The sequence below is a fragment of the Alosa sapidissima genome, chromosome 3 (genome assembly GCF_018492685.1).
Source record: "Alosa sapidissima isolate fAloSap1 chromosome 3, fAloSap1.pri, whole genome shotgun sequence".
Lineage (NCBI taxonomy): Eukaryota > Metazoa > Chordata > Actinopteri > Clupeiformes > Clupeidae > Alosa > Alosa sapidissima.
Window position 1 is genome coordinate 37,691,786 of NC_055959.1, and position 16,577 is coordinate 37,708,362.

General features: G+C 44.3%; 1 protein-coding gene across 1 annotated transcript in view; it reads left to right on the forward strand.

Moving 5' to 3' along the window:
* Nucleotides 1–466: 466 nt before the first annotated feature.
* top2a (DNA topoisomerase II alpha) overlaps nucleotides 467–16,577 on the forward strand; it is a 31,556-nt gene continuing 15,445 nt past the window's right edge. Inside the window, exons 1-22 of the mRNA XM_042086282.1 lie at nucleotides 467–661; nucleotides 1,149–1,295; nucleotides 2,630–2,720; nucleotides 2,840–2,903; nucleotides 3,007–3,152; nucleotides 3,589–3,686; nucleotides 4,102–4,314; nucleotides 5,573–5,746; nucleotides 7,561–7,662; nucleotides 7,843–7,980; nucleotides 8,114–8,252; nucleotides 8,494–8,651; nucleotides 8,923–9,048; nucleotides 9,286–9,396; nucleotides 9,629–9,734; nucleotides 12,222–12,331; nucleotides 12,472–12,564; nucleotides 12,878–12,992; nucleotides 13,320–13,441; nucleotides 13,743–13,891; nucleotides 16,031–16,262; nucleotides 16,495–16,577. The exon at nucleotides 16,495–16,577 is cut by the window's right edge and continues 52 nt beyond it. Of these exons, the coding sequence (XP_041942216.1) occupies nucleotides 635–661; nucleotides 1,149–1,295; nucleotides 2,630–2,720; nucleotides 2,840–2,903; nucleotides 3,007–3,152; nucleotides 3,589–3,686; nucleotides 4,102–4,314; nucleotides 5,573–5,746; nucleotides 7,561–7,662; nucleotides 7,843–7,980; nucleotides 8,114–8,252; nucleotides 8,494–8,651; nucleotides 8,923–9,048; nucleotides 9,286–9,396; nucleotides 9,629–9,734; nucleotides 12,222–12,331; nucleotides 12,472–12,564; nucleotides 12,878–12,992; nucleotides 13,320–13,441; nucleotides 13,743–13,891; nucleotides 16,031–16,262; nucleotides 16,495–16,577 (2,744 nt within the window). The 5' untranslated portion in view covers nucleotides 467–634. The remainder of the gene's footprint in view (nucleotides 662–1,148; nucleotides 1,296–2,629; nucleotides 2,721–2,839; nucleotides 2,904–3,006; nucleotides 3,153–3,588; nucleotides 3,687–4,101; nucleotides 4,315–5,572; nucleotides 5,747–7,560; nucleotides 7,663–7,842; nucleotides 7,981–8,113; nucleotides 8,253–8,493; nucleotides 8,652–8,922; nucleotides 9,049–9,285; nucleotides 9,397–9,628; nucleotides 9,735–12,221; nucleotides 12,332–12,471; nucleotides 12,565–12,877; nucleotides 12,993–13,319; nucleotides 13,442–13,742; nucleotides 13,892–16,030; nucleotides 16,263–16,494) is intronic.

Below are 16,577 nucleotides of genomic sequence, written 5' to 3' on the forward strand. Positions count from 1 at the left end.
ACTCAACTCTGACACAACCGTAAGCCGTCAACTCTGACACAACCGTAAGCCGTTTAAAATGTAGGGGATGGCGCCACTCCGTGGTAAGAAAAATTAAGCCTTTACCCTGCTTCCGTATCACGTCTCAGGAATAAGCGCTACTTTATTCCAGTGTTTGAGGATGATTAATGCCGTGCACAAATAATATAACGCTGACGCAACGCAAGCAAGTATCTTAAATAGCAATTTTGTATCACCTCCTGTAGACATGAGAAACAGGAAACATGTGAAGATTAACAATATTTTGTAAACTTGCTTTGCGATTGGTTTGAGGACGCCATGGGGGCGGGGTTTCTTTGAAAATGTACAGCTTTGATTTGTCGACATTGTGATGGATGGGACAGATACATCCAATTGGTTAGAAGTTGAACCGCTCTTCGTTATGATTGGATGTCATTCTGGCGGGTGAGCTGTATCCGAACTTTTAAAAATTTCAAAAGATCAGGAACTGGAGGGAGAGAACAGTTAGTTAGGGAGACATCGCTGCAGAGTTAAACGTTACGTTAGCTAGGGATTTTTTAAAAATATCACAAATAGCTTATTTAAGTGTGCTCATTAATCTTCAGAGTGTCCCAGTCAACAATCTTTTTACAGGATGGCAGCTACAGAAGGACCGTTTAAGGTAAGATAATTGTATCTTGCCTGCAAAAAGCACGCTACCTATCGATAACTACTTACTAACAAATTGCATTGCGAGTTTTTCCCCCATCCTCATCATCCTCACTTGCGCATCTTCCCCGTGTTAACTAGTAACGTTATAGTAAGATTTTTTTTACTACAATGACACAATACCAAGCCTACTGTATCTGACCATCTCTGACGTTAGTGGTTGTCTAGTTGACAAAGAGCTAACGTCATTGATGTTAACGCTAGCTAACTGTAACGTTACAGATTTGGCTAATTATTTGACGGAAACGTTGGTTAACTTAGCGATAGCTAACTTTTGGTGCAACTAACACTGCATGGTGTCAATGTAACATACGTGCATTAGTTCAAATTGTAATATACCACATTGTTTTGTCGGTGAAGCGCTGGCAATTTGCTTTGATATTTGCTCTTCCACCGTGTAATGACTCCCATTTTCCCACCACACACACCGTCTCTTTCAGACCCTGTTTGAAAACAAGACCGTCAGCAAAGCCAAGAAGGATGACAAGCGTCTGTCGGTGGAGCGCATCTACCAGAAGAAGACTCAGCTGGAGCACATTTTGCTCCGGCCCGACACCTACATCGGCTCCGTCGAGCCCCTCACCCAGGTGGGACTGGACTAGACCACAGCATTGAAGGAAAACTTGTGCTGCATCGACTAATGGGTTCTCGCATTACACTCGGCCCCGTCCATAGAACTGGACATTAGCTGAGGGCTAAGTTAAAACAATGCTATGAGAGAAATTACACGGTTTAAGTGCATTTTGAAAATAATTGTGTTTTGCATGATCTTCACAATTCATTCCTATATGGCCAAGTGACGGACAAATGCAAGCCAATACAATACACCTGTCATTTCATACACCATGAAAATGAAAGAAAAGCCCTTGCAGCACGAATACGATAGCCTAGAAATCTAAGTATATATACTTTTTTGATCCCGTGAGGGAAATTTGGTCTCTGCATTTAACCCAATCAGTGAATTAGTGAAGCACAAACAGCACACAGTGAACACACAGTGAGGTGAAGCACACACTAATCCCGGCGCAGTGAGCTGCCTGCTACAATGGCGGCGCTCGGGGAGCAGTGAGGGGTTAGGTGCCTTGCTCAAGGGCACTTCAGCCGCAGCCCACTGGTCGGGGCTCGAACCGGCAACCCTCCGGTTACAAGTCCAGAGTGCTAACCAGTGGGCCACGGCTGCCCCAATCCATCTAGATGCACCCTAGCGGCAGGCTACGAATAGGACACATTTTATGGTCAAAAGAGGCCAGTTATGGTGCCAGGCTTTTATCAGTGCCAAATGGACAGTTGGTGATTTGTGCAAGGGTGTTTTTTTCCCCATGCTTTGCATTTTTGCTTTGCAACTAGAATGTTATGCTTGAACTGGGACTTTCTGGTCCTTCTGTGTCTCACTGAAACCATACATTCAATTATTTGGATCTCCTTATGCTTCTCCATGCTTTATGGAGGAAGCATGGCACCACAATATATACACACATATATTCCTTTATGGAGGAAGCATGGCACCACAATATATACACACATATATTCGGAACCCACAAGGTGGGACATGGTGGGAATTTATTTTATTGATGTGGGATTTTTTTTTTTTTTTTCAGCTTCTATTATGTTCCCGCGGAATAAGTTTTGCATTCCCCGCAAAAACAAAACTATTGTAAGGGAATGGAAAACGATTGCCTATTTCAGGGGAATGGAAAATATTGCAAGGGAACGCAAAAGGAGCTCTTACAGTTTTTCCATCTCTAAAAAATAATTCCCACCATGGCTCTGCAATATAGTCATTTTTGTAAAAGAAAGCCACACCTGACAATATGATTTTGTTCTTGTATAATGTGCATGGTGTGGCAAAGTTTGCATTTAAATTCAGTTCCTGGTGGTGTACGATTTCCTCATGTGAACTCTTTTTGTCACCTCCCTGTAGCCAATGTGGGTGTTCGACGAGCTGGATGGCATGAACTGCAGAGACATCACCTTTGTCCCGGGTCTCTACAAGATCTTTGATGAGATTCTGGGTGAGAGGCTCATGTGCACTTGGCAGGGAGGCTGGAGATTTGGGAGCTGTACATGTATGCCATAAATTCTGTCTCTTTGATGAATGTTTGTTGATGATGAGCTTCTTGTTCTCCAACAGTGAATGCCTCTGACAATAAGCAGCGAGACAAGACCATGAACTGCATCAAAATCAACATCGACCGGTGAGTATCAGTTTACGTTAAAATGGGAAAACCTGGACAATTAAAATTCGTCTTTCAAACCTGCAAATGTTTTTATTTTGTTGTTGTTGTTTTTCTTCCTCAGGGAGAACAACACCATTAGCGTGTGGAACAACGGTAAAGGCATCCCCGTGGTGATGCACAAAGTGGAGAAGGTGTACGTGCCCGCCCTCATCTTTGGACAGCTCCTCACCTCCAGTAACTATGACGACGACCAGAAAAAGGTCACAGGTGAGTGCTCGGAAATACCTACTCACGAACATAAACTTTGCAGTAGCTACTGGCTGCAGCATGAAGAGGGCTAGAAGGGGGAATTATTTCTGTCGTTGTTACCTTAAATATCTCCTATTGCATAGTAGCCTGAGTGTTATTCTTTATTTCCCTGTTAAGTGGCTGTGCATGAAGGCGTCATTTAAGTGGATAAATGTGTGTAAAAGATATGTCTGATGGTGAAGGGTAAATTGTGGTAATCATATAAGGCTAGATTAGCATACAGCCCTTTTATCTAATTTATTGATTTATTTATATATATATAATATGCATTGTTTTGATTTTAAAAAGATGTTACTAGCTTTTAGCGTTTTACTAGTTTTTTTTTTTTGGAATGCTTTGTTTTTCCCTCCTGTGTGTTGCTCTGGTAACCGTGCTGGTATCTCTGCACCTACAGGGGGTCGTAACGGATTCGGGGCGAAGCTCTGCAACATCTTCAGCACCAAGTTCACTGTGGAAACGGCCTGCAGGGAGTCCAAGCAGTCCTTCAAACAGGTACGGGCCTGGACGGAATCTAGACTTAAGACCAAACTGTTCTCAGACGCTTTCTGCTAACTGTGCCGAGTTACAAATTCTGAATCTGCCTCGATAATTATTCTACTTTGTCTTTTATTACTTTTTTTACTACTTTTGCCTTTGTTTTTGCTTACTAATTATTCTTTATTTTTAAATGATTTTACCTTGTGTTTTATGTTTTCTTTTTATTATGATCTTTACCTTTTAACTATTCTTTGACTATATTGCCCTTCTATGCTTTTATTTGTTATTATCGTTTGGTTTTGTTTATGTAAAGCACATTGAATGACCTCTGTGTATGAAATGTGCTATATAAATAAACTTGACTTGATGGTCGTATGGTCCCCCCCCCCCCCCCCCCTCCCTCTCTCTATCTCCCTCTCTCCCTCCCCAGACCTGGTATGATAACATGGGCCGTGCGGGAGAGTCCCAGATCAAGCCGTTTGACGGCGATGACTTCACGTGCATCACGTTCCGGCCGGACCTGACCAAGTTCAAGATGCTGTCTCTGGACCGGGACACTGTAGCGCTCATGACCCGCCGAGCCTACGACATCGCCGGCGCCACCAAGGGTGTCAAGGTGTTCCTCAACGGCAAGAAACTCCCGGTGAGAACGCGCGCGCGCGCACACACACACACACACACACACGTACATACCAGTTTTATTTGACATAAGTAAGTAGAAGTGGTAATGCACAGCTTCATGCGCTTATGCTGTTTATCAGTTTGGCGCAATATTAAAAGACAAGACCTTGTGCTGTTGCTGTGTGTGCTGTACCAGTGCTGTAGTTTGTGAAGCGCTGCCTGCGCACATGAGCTGCTGCCATTTATTCTAAACCAGAGAAGCTATAACGTGATGTCACTGTGTGCCGCTGACATGCTACAGGCAGTTTTTACACACTAATGTGCATGCGGACATGCACGCTCACTCACACTTTCACTCACTCACTTTGCTGTTCAGAGTGTCTTTGATGCACACACACAAACAATTCAAAACACTGCTGATGGTTTTTAAAGCTCTTCACACCCTGGTCTCCTCCATGTCCCATGGTCCCGGCAAAAAGGGTACAGAGCCTTTTCTGTTGCTGTCCCTCTGAAATTAGAAATGCCCAATTACAGTATTCAAACCCAGGTTCAAAACACACCTATTTACGTTGGCCTTCCCTGTGTTTTAATTGTCTTACCCTTTTATGTCTATAATTAAGTGTTTGTCTCTTGATGTCGTCTTAGCTTAAAGGAGCCGTATGTAAGAAAAATATTTCAATTAATCATAAAATGGCCCTGATATTTCACTAGACATGAAGAAATCATGTTCATTTCAAATACTTATATCACTGACAACAGTAGTCCGGCCAGGATATTGTCATTTAAAAAGTGGCAGTTGCAGCCCTCAACTGATGTTGATGTTGTGTTTTGTCATGTCATGTTGTGTTTTGGCCTGATGCGCCACCCTCCACCTATCTACTAATCACGAAGTCAGTAGTGTTTTGCCATCCGGGTTGGCAACCTCGAGTCAGGGGGGAGGGGGAGGGGATACACCGCTCTTCAGTATTTTGAAAGTGATTGCAGTACCAGTTTTGGCCACAATCTTACATATGGTTCCTTTAAATCACTGATCTGTAAGTGTATTTATTTTATTTTATTTTATTTTATTTTATTTTATTATTATTATTATTATTATTATTTAGCTAATGCTCTATGTACAGCACTTTGGTCAGTGCGAGCTGTGTAAATGTGCTCTAAAAATAAACTTTACTTACTTACACACACACGCACGCACACACACACACACCCCTCTGGTCACGGTGCCTTTGCCGCAACGTTCGCCGTCGTTGTTAATCCTGCTCTGTGTCTCCGTGGTTAAGGTGAGCGGTTTCCGTAGCTACGTGGATCTGTACCTGAAGGACCGCACGGACGAGACGGGCAACCCCCTCACCGTCATCCACGAGGTGGTCAACGACCGCTGGGAGGTCTGCCTGACCATGAGCGAGAAGGGCTTCCAGCAAGTCAGCTTCGTCAACAGCATCGCCACCACCAAGGTGTGTGTGTGTGTGTGTGTGTGTGTGTGCGCGTGGACATGATCGTGAGTGAGGGAAGTCGGCCTTTTTGTGCCCACCTGGCCATAAGTAGGAAAGGCCAGTACCACAGAGGTGTGTGTGTGTGTGTGTGTGTGTGCGGCTGTTGATTCAGAGGCCTTGAGCTAAGGAGGAGGAGGGTTGACTAGTAAGTGTAGGCCTAGGCTATTGCTTGCATACTATCTTCATGCTGTTGGACTAGTAAGTGTAGGCCTAGGCTATTGCTTGCATACTATCTCTAGTTTTTCGAATTTGTGGTCTGCCTAGCGGAAGCTGGTCCTCCATTTATCTTCATGAATCTAATGCTAGTAGATGAGCGAATTATCAATATGGTAGATTCTTCTGATTTGAGCATTGCAATCGATGACATGCAAATCGCAATGTTTGACCAAAAATCGCTAGCATTCTCGTTGTGAATTGAGCATTACAATCGATGACATGCAAATCTCAAAGGTTTGACCTCAAATGTTGTAGCCTACAGCCTAATGTTGGAGTAGTGTTTTATGAAGAAGCCCCTTTTTTTTAGGACAAAAAAAAAGTCTATAAGTCTATTTCTTTTTCTGGTGAAAGTGTCTAGCCTCAGGCTATAATGCAAGCGATTTTTCAACTGCAGATTCATCTATGGTAGCTTGATATTATAATAGCCTATTGACGATATATGGCTATTACCTACCACACAAACATTGAATTGAATTAGCATATCCATTCTGTAAAACAGTAGCCAATAGGCTACTATAATGACGCTGGCTTGTAAACGTGAGCTACGCGATCTTTTGGCGTTTGAAAAAAATAAAACCCATGAAATTATATTCATATGACATGCTGAAATATATGGCACTGTACCTGGGATGAAGACATTTCACACGCAACACAGGGGGGGTATCGACTTGTCAACAAATGCACGTGTGTTCCCTGGTGTAACCGTGACCGATTTCACTTTTTGTGGCATTTCACGTAGCAATGTTTTGAAATGAACATGCGCTTACAGGATCTCTCAATTGCGAGGGAATAATTGTGCATTGTAACTAAGGGATGCAATAACGCCACCAACAACCAAAACCATCATTGCATGTAAACTAAACGTAACGTCTCATTGTCTTAAATCAAATTAAATAGTTTCTCCTCTTTGCAAATGTAGCACGTGTTTTCATACAGATTTTAAAACATGTTGCAAAGATACTGCATCAATCCATAGTGTATTTTATTATGCTACTAGGCTACTTGCTTTGTCTTACTCTTTATCCATTTAGGCTATTTATTCATAATCTTCCATCCTTCACAGTACTTATAGTGCACACATTCTCACCTGCTAAGACCTGTCACCTGCCACTCCTCATCGTAGGGGAGGTTTTTGCCATCATTTCTGCGTTATAATAATCAGCCAATCAAGATGGTCACTTCAATCAATCTTGTGCATGAATAATGATGTCAGCCATTAGCATCGGAGCTCTTATCTTGTCCTAGGAGTCGTCATTTGTCCTCACTAAGAGTAGGTCTGAGAGGCTTTGGGAATAACTTTTAAGAGAAAACTCCTAGCTAAAATCTTTTAGGGCGATTTAGGAGTACTTGTAGTGGTAAGATAACTATTTTAGGGAGATTTAGGAGTACTCGTAGTGGTAAGATAAAATGCTTTGTGAATACAGGCCCTGTTCTCCATTTGCTTCAGCTTGCTGTGCTGTGATTGGCTGATCCCGTGGACCCCCTGGTCAGAGGTGTAAAAGGGGATCAGCCAATGAGATGAGATGGCTGAAGGTCTAATGTTTGTGTTTGTTGTGCAGGGTGGCAGGCACACTGACTACGTAGCTGACCAGGTGGTGTCCAAGCTCATCGAGGTGGTCAAGAAGAAGAACAAGGCAGGAGTGACCGTCAAGCCTTTCCAGGTCAGTCTGGACAACAGGGTCACTAAGCGCTCTGAGGAACTTTGGAAGTGTTTTTGTTACCTTGGCAGTGTGAACTAGTTTGCGCAGCCACTTGTGTTGAAATCTGGTGTTTCAATTTCAATTAACTAGTAGAATTTTATTTATGTAACGATTTAAAAATGTTTGTGTGTGTGTTTACAGGTGAAGAACCACATTTGGCTGTTTGTGAACTGTCTGATTGAGAACCCAAGCTTCGACTCCCAGACCAAAGAGAACATGACCCTGCAGCAGAAGAGCTTCGGATCCACCTGTCCCCTCACTGACAAGTTTATCAAGCAGGTTAGGACCGCTCCATACACATACGGTGTACACACACACACACACACTACAGTGTCTCAGTAGTGTTTGTGTAACCTGAGATTGGGTGTAACTAGGATGGTGGGGATGTTCCTGTGTGATGATGTTTCCTCAGGCGACTAACTGTGGCATCGTGGAGAGTGTGATGAACTGGGTCAAGTTTAAGGCCCAGACGCAGCTCAACAAGAAGTGCTCCGCCGTCAAACACACCAAAATCAAGGGCGTGCCCAAGCTGGACGACGCCAACGATGCAGGTACCCACCCCCCCCTTACCACAGCTCACTGACCCAGTACAGCTAGTAACATTTCCTAGAAGAGCTGGTCACAGGGATGGTAGCAGCTGTATGTGAAATGAACACTGTTCGTTTTGTAGTCTAGGAACTCATGATCTGCTTGCTAGTTGCCATGTTTACTGCTAAAACTGTAGCTTGGTGTCAGTAGAATTTTGATAGCCCTGCTTTCAACACAAGGATTCATTATTTGTGTGTGTGTCAGGTGGTAAGAACTCCAACGGCTGCACGCTGATTCTGACTGAGGGAGACTCGGCCAAGACTCTGGCTGTGTCTGGACTGGGCGTTGTCGGCCGCGATCGTTACGGAGTCTTCCCCCTCCGGGGAAAGATGCTCAACGTCCGGGAGGCTACCCATAAACAGGTGTGTGTGTGTGTGTGTGTGTGTGTGTGTGTGTGTGTGTGTGCGCGCGCGCGTGTGCAGAAATTACGTGGTCCATTGACTAGTGTATTGACTCTTGAGGCAAGCTGTAGATTGGCATGTCTGTGGATCTTTCACTTTGGTCAAAAGTATGCCAAATACCTAAGTTTGATCTAGTGTATTCAGTCGAGTTTGCCGTCATGCAGAGAGCAATGAATATACAATGCAATAATATGCGTGTGTGTATGGACTGATGTGTTTTCATTTTATTTAGATCATGGAAAATGCTGAGATCAACAACGTCATTAAGATCCTGGGGCTGCAGTACAAGAAGAACTACTCTGATCCCGAGTCACTCAAGACGCTGCGCTATGGCAAACTCATGATCATGACAGATCAGGTGTGCGTTTGATTCTTGCTCTGAGGGACCTAGCAATCTAAGTTGTTTATAAGAAATATATAACTAATGTTGTTGTTATTTATAAGAAATATATAACTAATGTTGTTGTATGCAGCGTGTTGGTGGTTGGTGTATTGGGTGGCTTTTTCCATTTTCTACTGAAAGGGATACATTTACAAATTTACAAGACTATATATTCACTAATGATTGTGTGTGTGTGTGTGTGTGCGCGCATAGGATCAGGACGGATCTCACATCAAGGGTCTCCTCATTAATTTCATCCACACCAACTGGCCCTCTCTGTTGCGCCACAACTTCCTGGAGGAGTTTATCACTCCCATCATCAAGGTGTGTGTGTGAGAGAGAGGCAACCTGTGTTGTTTTAATGTATATTTAATCTATATTAACCTCTAATAAACTTCAGTTTAACCAAATGAAAACCCCCTGGTTAGTGTGCAGTTGTCCCTAATGCTCAGTGTAGTCTAATGCTCAGTCCTAATGTCGTGACGTGCGTGTCTCTGCCAGCGCAGCCAGTGGCGCCGCCCTGTTGTTCACGGTGAGCGTTGCGTGTTTTGTGCAGGTGAGCCACAAGAAGCAGGAGCTGTCCTTCTACAGCATCCCAGAATATGAGGAGTGGAAGGACAAACAAGCCAATTACAAGTCCTGGAAGACCAAATACTACAAAGGTTTGTTCTCAAACACCTGTGGTAGTCCAACTCCGCAAGTAAGCAGTCCTCTACATGTGTGTGTGTGTGTGTGTGTGTGTGGGTGAGTGTGTCACTGTTAAATCTCCCAGGGCCTGTAGGTTATTTTGCTGCTCACTCTTACACTCTTGCGCGCTTTCTTTCTCACATATATAATCACTCTTCTTTCTCATTCACTTATGTTGTCACTCTTCTATTAAGACGTCACAATCACCCTCGAGATTCACAATCAAGTTTCTTCACTGATATTTATCTGTAGATCTTACTGTTCATTATTTGAGTCTAAATTAAAAACAGAAAATATACCTCTCTCTCTCTCTCTCTCTCTCTCTCTCTCTCTCTCTCTCTCTCTCTCTCTCTCTCTCTCTCTCTCTCTCTCTCAGAGCGCATGTGCGAGTGAGTGCGTGGTGAGCGTAAATGGTGGCTCTCTACGATTTCTATCTTTTGTGTGTCTATACGTGGTTTAGTGGTGGGTTTTTGTTGCTTATTAGTTGATAAAACATTACTGATCAATTGGTTGCTCTAAATTTATCGGAGCCCGCACGCAGCTTCTCAGTTGGTTGTGGCGGTGTCTCCAAAAACATTACAATGGAGTTTGAGAACTTAACACGGTGTCATGGAGTCAAGGTAGTTTCTGACGCCAGTGTTGAAGTTTGCTGTTTGGCTATTGGGGAAATAGTGGGGTACGACGATATTAAGTCGGCCTCTCGAATGAATAATGGCATTGTTCTCTTTTTGAGTACTGTGGAAAAAGCAAACCAAATTGTTCATCATGGTGTTGTGCTTGGTGGCGAGCTCGTCCCTGTGCACCCCCTTAGTTTGCCGTCGAAGATCAGGCAAATATCCCTTGGGTGTAAATCACCGCTGCTTAAGCACGTTGTCTCTTTCAGAAGACATGTGTACATGGTTCTAGACAAACGTGATACACTTGATTTGACTTTTAAATTTAGAATTGATGGCTGTGTCTATGCAGTTTTTGTAATGTCGGATACAGTCATGAGGTGTTTCGGTTGCGGTAGGATAGGTCATCGCATTGGCGTATGTTCCCATAAGGCTGAGCATAACGAGGAGGGTGTTGGTGAGCAGGTGCCTGCTACAAGCGGTGTCGAGGCGGGTACTTCCGTGGAGGTGGCATCTGCCCTAGATGAGTCTGAGGGAACCAGGTCTGTGGCAGAGGAGTCTGCTGCGGCCGGAACCCAAAGGGCCGGGCCTGAGGTGGAGGAGTCTGCCTCAGCCGGGCTTGAACGGACCAGGTCTGTGGCGGTGGTATCTGCCGCGGAGCCTCTGGTAACTGAGCCTGAACAGGTGGGAGCGTTTGCGGTCGAGTCCGCTTCAGCTGACACCAGTTTGGGTGTAACGATGGAGTCGGCTGTGTCTGACGCGGCGGATCCACCGGGAAATGTTGCCGTGCCTGAAGGTGAGCTTGGGGGGTCACCCGCGGTTGCGAGTGAGCCCACTAAACCTTCCCTTGCTGGGCTTGCTTCAGGCCACACGGGACAGTCTAATGTGAGTGGTGAGATGGAAGTTGAAACACATGTGTTTAAAGTGCCTAAAAGGAAGAGTAGTCTGGACGGTTGTCAGAAAGACGTAAAGAAACATGTAACACGGGAGTCACAATCGAATTGCAGTGGTACAGAAAGCGATGGTTACTCCACTGATTCGAGCAGTGGTTCATACTCTTTTAACGAGAGCATGATTATAATTTATAGTGCTGAAGAAATCAGTAAGTTCTTGGCTGAAACTAAGGGGGGTTCAAATCCAGAATTATTTTAATGATACCGCACAGTTCGTGAACGATGCTTGCTATCTAATGAGGGAAGGGGCTTTTGAGCAAAGGGAAGTTTACCGTCTGAAAAACATTGTTCGCAAATTAAAAACAGTACTCATTCATGGTCACAAGACGGGTCAGTCTTTTGGCTGAATTCCACTGTTTATTTTTTTGGGGTTGCATGAATTGTTTATTTATTTATTTCCGGCGAGGTGCGGTGTCATGTGTAATGCATGGTCTCGCGTTGTCCCTGGTTTATGATGCTGTGATACTTTTCAAGGAAGTATTCCTTATGTTTTGTTGTTTTTTTGTTATCTGAAATACTGTTTGAATACGCTATGTATGTAGTTGTGTACATGCTTGAACTGTGAAGGAAAGTGCGTTTTGGACAATCCAGAGGGGCTGTGAGACTGGTTCATGATTTGTTCAGCATGATGGTGCCTATTGTAGGCCTATGGGTTTTTTTGTAACCCCTTTCTGGGACGATTTATGTTCTTTTTTCATTTGTATTTTATTGGTTGTACTGATATCCTTAGTTGGTCTGTAAATAAAGTTCTTAAAAATCAAATCGCTCTCTCTCTCTCTCTCTCTCTCTCTCTCTCTCTCTCTCTCTCTCTCTCTCTCTCTCTCGTGTCTTTCTTCCCTCCATCCCTGGAGTAAGTAACTGGACTGAGCTGATCTCCCTGTTCTCCCGTCTGCAGGGTTGGGGACCAGCACATCGAAGGAGGCCAAAGAGTATTTCTCTGACATGGCCCGCCATCGCATCCCTTTCAAGTACAGTGGCCCGCAAGACGACGAGGCTATCACCCTTGTGAGCTCACCTTCTTGACACACACACACAGACAAACAAAGCTGTTTCATTATCCACATAAAACCTGGGTTTGGGTCTGTTTGGGCTGTGTTGGGCTCTGACTTGTGTGAGTAAACGATGTGCTCTGGCGCCCCCTTCAGGCCTTTAGTAAGAAGAAGATTGAGGAGCGCAAAGAGTGGCTCACCAGCTTCATGGTCAACAGACGCCAGCGGCGAGAACACAACCTGCCAGAGGTGAGTTGTGGGGTTTTTGTTTGTTTGTTTGTTTTTTTAGACGCACACACACTTAGATCAGTCGTCACAAACAAGTACGCATACACATGAACACTTGCGCAACACAGAAAGACAGAAACATGTTCACGCACAAATGAAATACAATTTCAACATTGTACTCATTTTATTAAATACATAATGATGTAAGTCGATGAAAGAATACATAGTTTTATTTGTCATTAACCCAAAGGACGTATTGGTGTTCTTGGGTTGATCTGCTGGTCGCAAGCGTTGTGTGAAATGACCCCTCCCCCTCCCCGCCCCCCACACACAGGACTATCTATACGGCCAGAGCACCAACTATCTGACCTACCACGAGTTCGTCAACAAGGAGCTGGTGCAGTTCTCCAACTCGGATAACGAGCGGTCCCTCCCCTGCATGGTGGACGGTGAGTACAGCCTTTGGGTGCGATGTCCGTTTGTGACATTTGCTCTGGACTAGAGGACATTTTTTCGAATTCCATATGCAGGAGTTTCCTCTCATAACCCCCCTCTCACCCTCTCTCACACACACACACACACACACACACACACTCACACACTCACTCTCACACTCCTTCTTTCTTTCTCTTTCTCTCTCACTTACACACACACACACACATTCTCTCTCTCTCTCTCTCTCTCTCTCTCTCTCTCTCTCTCTCTCTCTCTCTCTCTCTCTCTCTCTCTCTCTCTCTCTCTCTCTCTCTCCCTCTCTCCCTCTCTCTCTCTCTCAGGTCTGAAGCCGGGCCAGAGGAAGGTTCTGTTCTGCTGCCTGAAGAGGAATGATAAGCGGGAGGTGAAGGTGGCCCAGCTGGCTGGTTCTGTGGCCGAGATGTCCGCCTACCACCACGGCGAGGTGAGCATGAGCGCACGGCACGCACCACCACTCCAGACCACCAACCCATCCAGGCTGTGCTAACCCAACCCATCCAGGCAGGGCTAACCCTAACCCAACCCATCCAGACAGTGCTAACCCAACCCATCCAGGCAGTGCTAACCTAACCCATCCAGGCAGTGCTAACCCTAACCCAACCCATCCAGGCAGTGCTGAGCTTCTTTACTTCCTCTTCTCTGCAGGCTGCACACTATTCAGCACTTCCAAACATATAATATTGCTCCTCTCCCCGTGTGTGTGTGTGTGTGTGTGTGTGTGTCAGATGTCCCTGATGATGACCATTGTGGGCTTGGCTCAGAACTTTGTGGGCAGCAACAACCTGAATCTGCTGCAGCCCCTGGGACAGTTTGGGACCAGGCTACACGGAGGCAAGGACTCGGCTAGCCCCAGATACATCTTCACCATGCTGAGGTGAGGTGTTTTTTTTTTATTATTATTTTTTTTTTATATATAAATACACACACACAGCTACATAGAGGCAAGGACTTATCCCAAACAGGCACACATGTCCACGTTTGGAAAAGGGCTTACAGCAGCATGCCGAGGAGTTCCAAAGCTCTGGCAGATTTCGAACAACACGTAATGCCAACATATGGACTGTACTAGGGCTGATTTTGGAAAATTCAGTCAAGCTTGTGCATGAGTAATCACGTTAACCATAGCAATAGAGCTCTTATCTTAGGAGTTGTAATTTTTCCTTACTAAGAGTAGGTCTGAGAGGCTTTGTGAATAACTTTTTAAGAGAGAACTCCTAGCTAAAATCTTTTAGTGTGATTTAGACCAGACCTTTCTTGACACTGTTAGCTGCTCCTCTTGTTTACGTTTTTTGCTTCTTCAACGGTGTGCAGAGTTGGTGGCGTGTCGGCAAGTGCAAGTATATGTGCTTTGGTGACGTCACATATTGTGCACTGTCGTCGCAGCCTTTGCGGTTAGAAAATCGCGTCGATCATATTGTGATCAGGGCTCCGAACCGGTTCAAGGAACGAAAACCGAAAACGAACGGAATTTTACGAGGAGCGGAAACGGAAACTAAAACAAAATGGTCTTCAACTGTTCCGGAACAGAAGCGTTATTCTGAAATCCACAAAACCGGTTAATAACGTTTTTTTTTTTTCGTTCTCTATATAACAGCCTAATAATTTGATTTCTGCAGCAAAAAAAAACGAATAAATGGACCTTTGGTCCAAATGTGTATATTTTGTCTTGCTGTTGTAATGTAACCTATCCGTCTGCCACTTCGGATCTTCAGAGCCAGCTCGTAGCATAGGCTACTGAAACTGATTTGGAAATTGTTTGTAGCCTATGCGTAATAGCCTATTTTGCCTGTCCACGCCTTGTCGTTTTAAAGTCGGGATTTTAAATGTTTGCGCAATTATAGCCTATTCTATGTAGAAGAGTTAAACGGGAAATTTGAGATAGGCCTTGTCAGCAACAGACAGGTTCGTTTATAAACAGGGTTGGAATTATAGCGCAAGCCTTTGAAAATCTCCATATGGATAAAACTTGGCTACAACCAGGTAAGGAGTTTAGCACGTATCCAGAAATATTTTTGATAAGAAATTATTTATAGGCATAGGTTAGGGCCATGGGAAGCCTAAGGCCTATACTTCTGTCATTCCACTTTACATTTCAAGTTACTTGCACATTAGGCCTACTTTTAAAACGAGTAGAAAATGTATTTAAAAATCCTCTGTTGAATGAAAGTAACTGTACGTTAAATATTCAAACTTTTTTTTGTAACCGTCTTTATGTGGCTCTTTAAAAAAAAAAAAAAATTGGTAAAAGTGGCTCTCCAGGCAAAAAAGGTTGACCCCTGGGTTAGGCCTACAGTAAGTCTGTAGGCTATGGGATGGATAGCCCATCTGAATGTTTTTGGATGCCGCCTGTGATTTTATTATTTTTGGGCATAGCTACGGTATAGGCTAAATCAAGGGGAAATAATGAATAGATAGATAGATAGATAGATAGATAGATAGATAGATAGATAGATAGATACTTTATTGATCCCCAGGGGAAATTCAAGTACTTCTATTCTAAGGTAAAGTACGTCTATTCTAAGGTAAAGTCCACAAAAATAGACTTGATGGGCCCGCCAAACACTGCCGGAACTTTAAGAACGAACAATATTTTGCGTTCCGAACCGGTTCAGGACCGATATGTTGGTGGCGGAACGCATGCAAGAACGAAAACGTTAAACATAGGCCTACCTGAACCGTTTGGAACGGAACGTTTGAAAAATAATTTCGTTTTCAAGCCCTGATTGTGATATTATCGCAAATGCAAATAATCGTTCAGCCCCAGACTGCACATGACTCAACATGAATGTTATACGGCGTCCATCTTCAATGTTGAACATGTATTTCACCCCAAGCCTCCCACAAATAAAACATAACTCCTTTCCCATCTGCTCCCCCTCTCTCTCCTCTGTGTCCAGCCCTCTACATGGACCATGACAAGAATGTGACAAAGCGTCCATCTTAAATGTTGACCACAAATAAAACTGACCTTTCTCTCTCTCGCGCTCTCTCTCTCTCTCCTTTTTGTGTCCAGCCCCCTGGCTCGCCTGCTGTTCCCAGTGGTGGACGACAACCTGCTGAAGTACAACTACGACGATAATGTGCGCGTGGAGCCCGAGTGGTACATGCCCATCCTGCCCATGGTGCTGGTCAACGGCTCCGAAGGCATCGGCACCGGCTGGGCCTCCAAGATCCCCAACTACGACGTGCGCGAGATCGTCAACAACATCCACCGCATGCTCAATGGGGAGGAACCCCTGCACATGGTGTGTGTGTGTGTGTGTGTGTGTGGAAATAGTCTTGTGTGTGTCTGTTTATTCAGTATATTTCATTAATAACTAGGTGTAACAATGGACCGTGGATCAGTTAAAAATCCCATTGTGAACTTCCCAATCTGAATCATATCAAATCATGAGAAAATCGCAGTATGAATCATATCAAATCGTGAGTTGAGCATATCGTTACATCCCTATTAATAATGTGTGTTTCCCACGGCAGATTCCCAGCTATAAGGGCTTCAAGGGCACCATCATGGAGCTGATGCCTAACCAGTACATCAACACCGGAGAGGTGGCCATCAT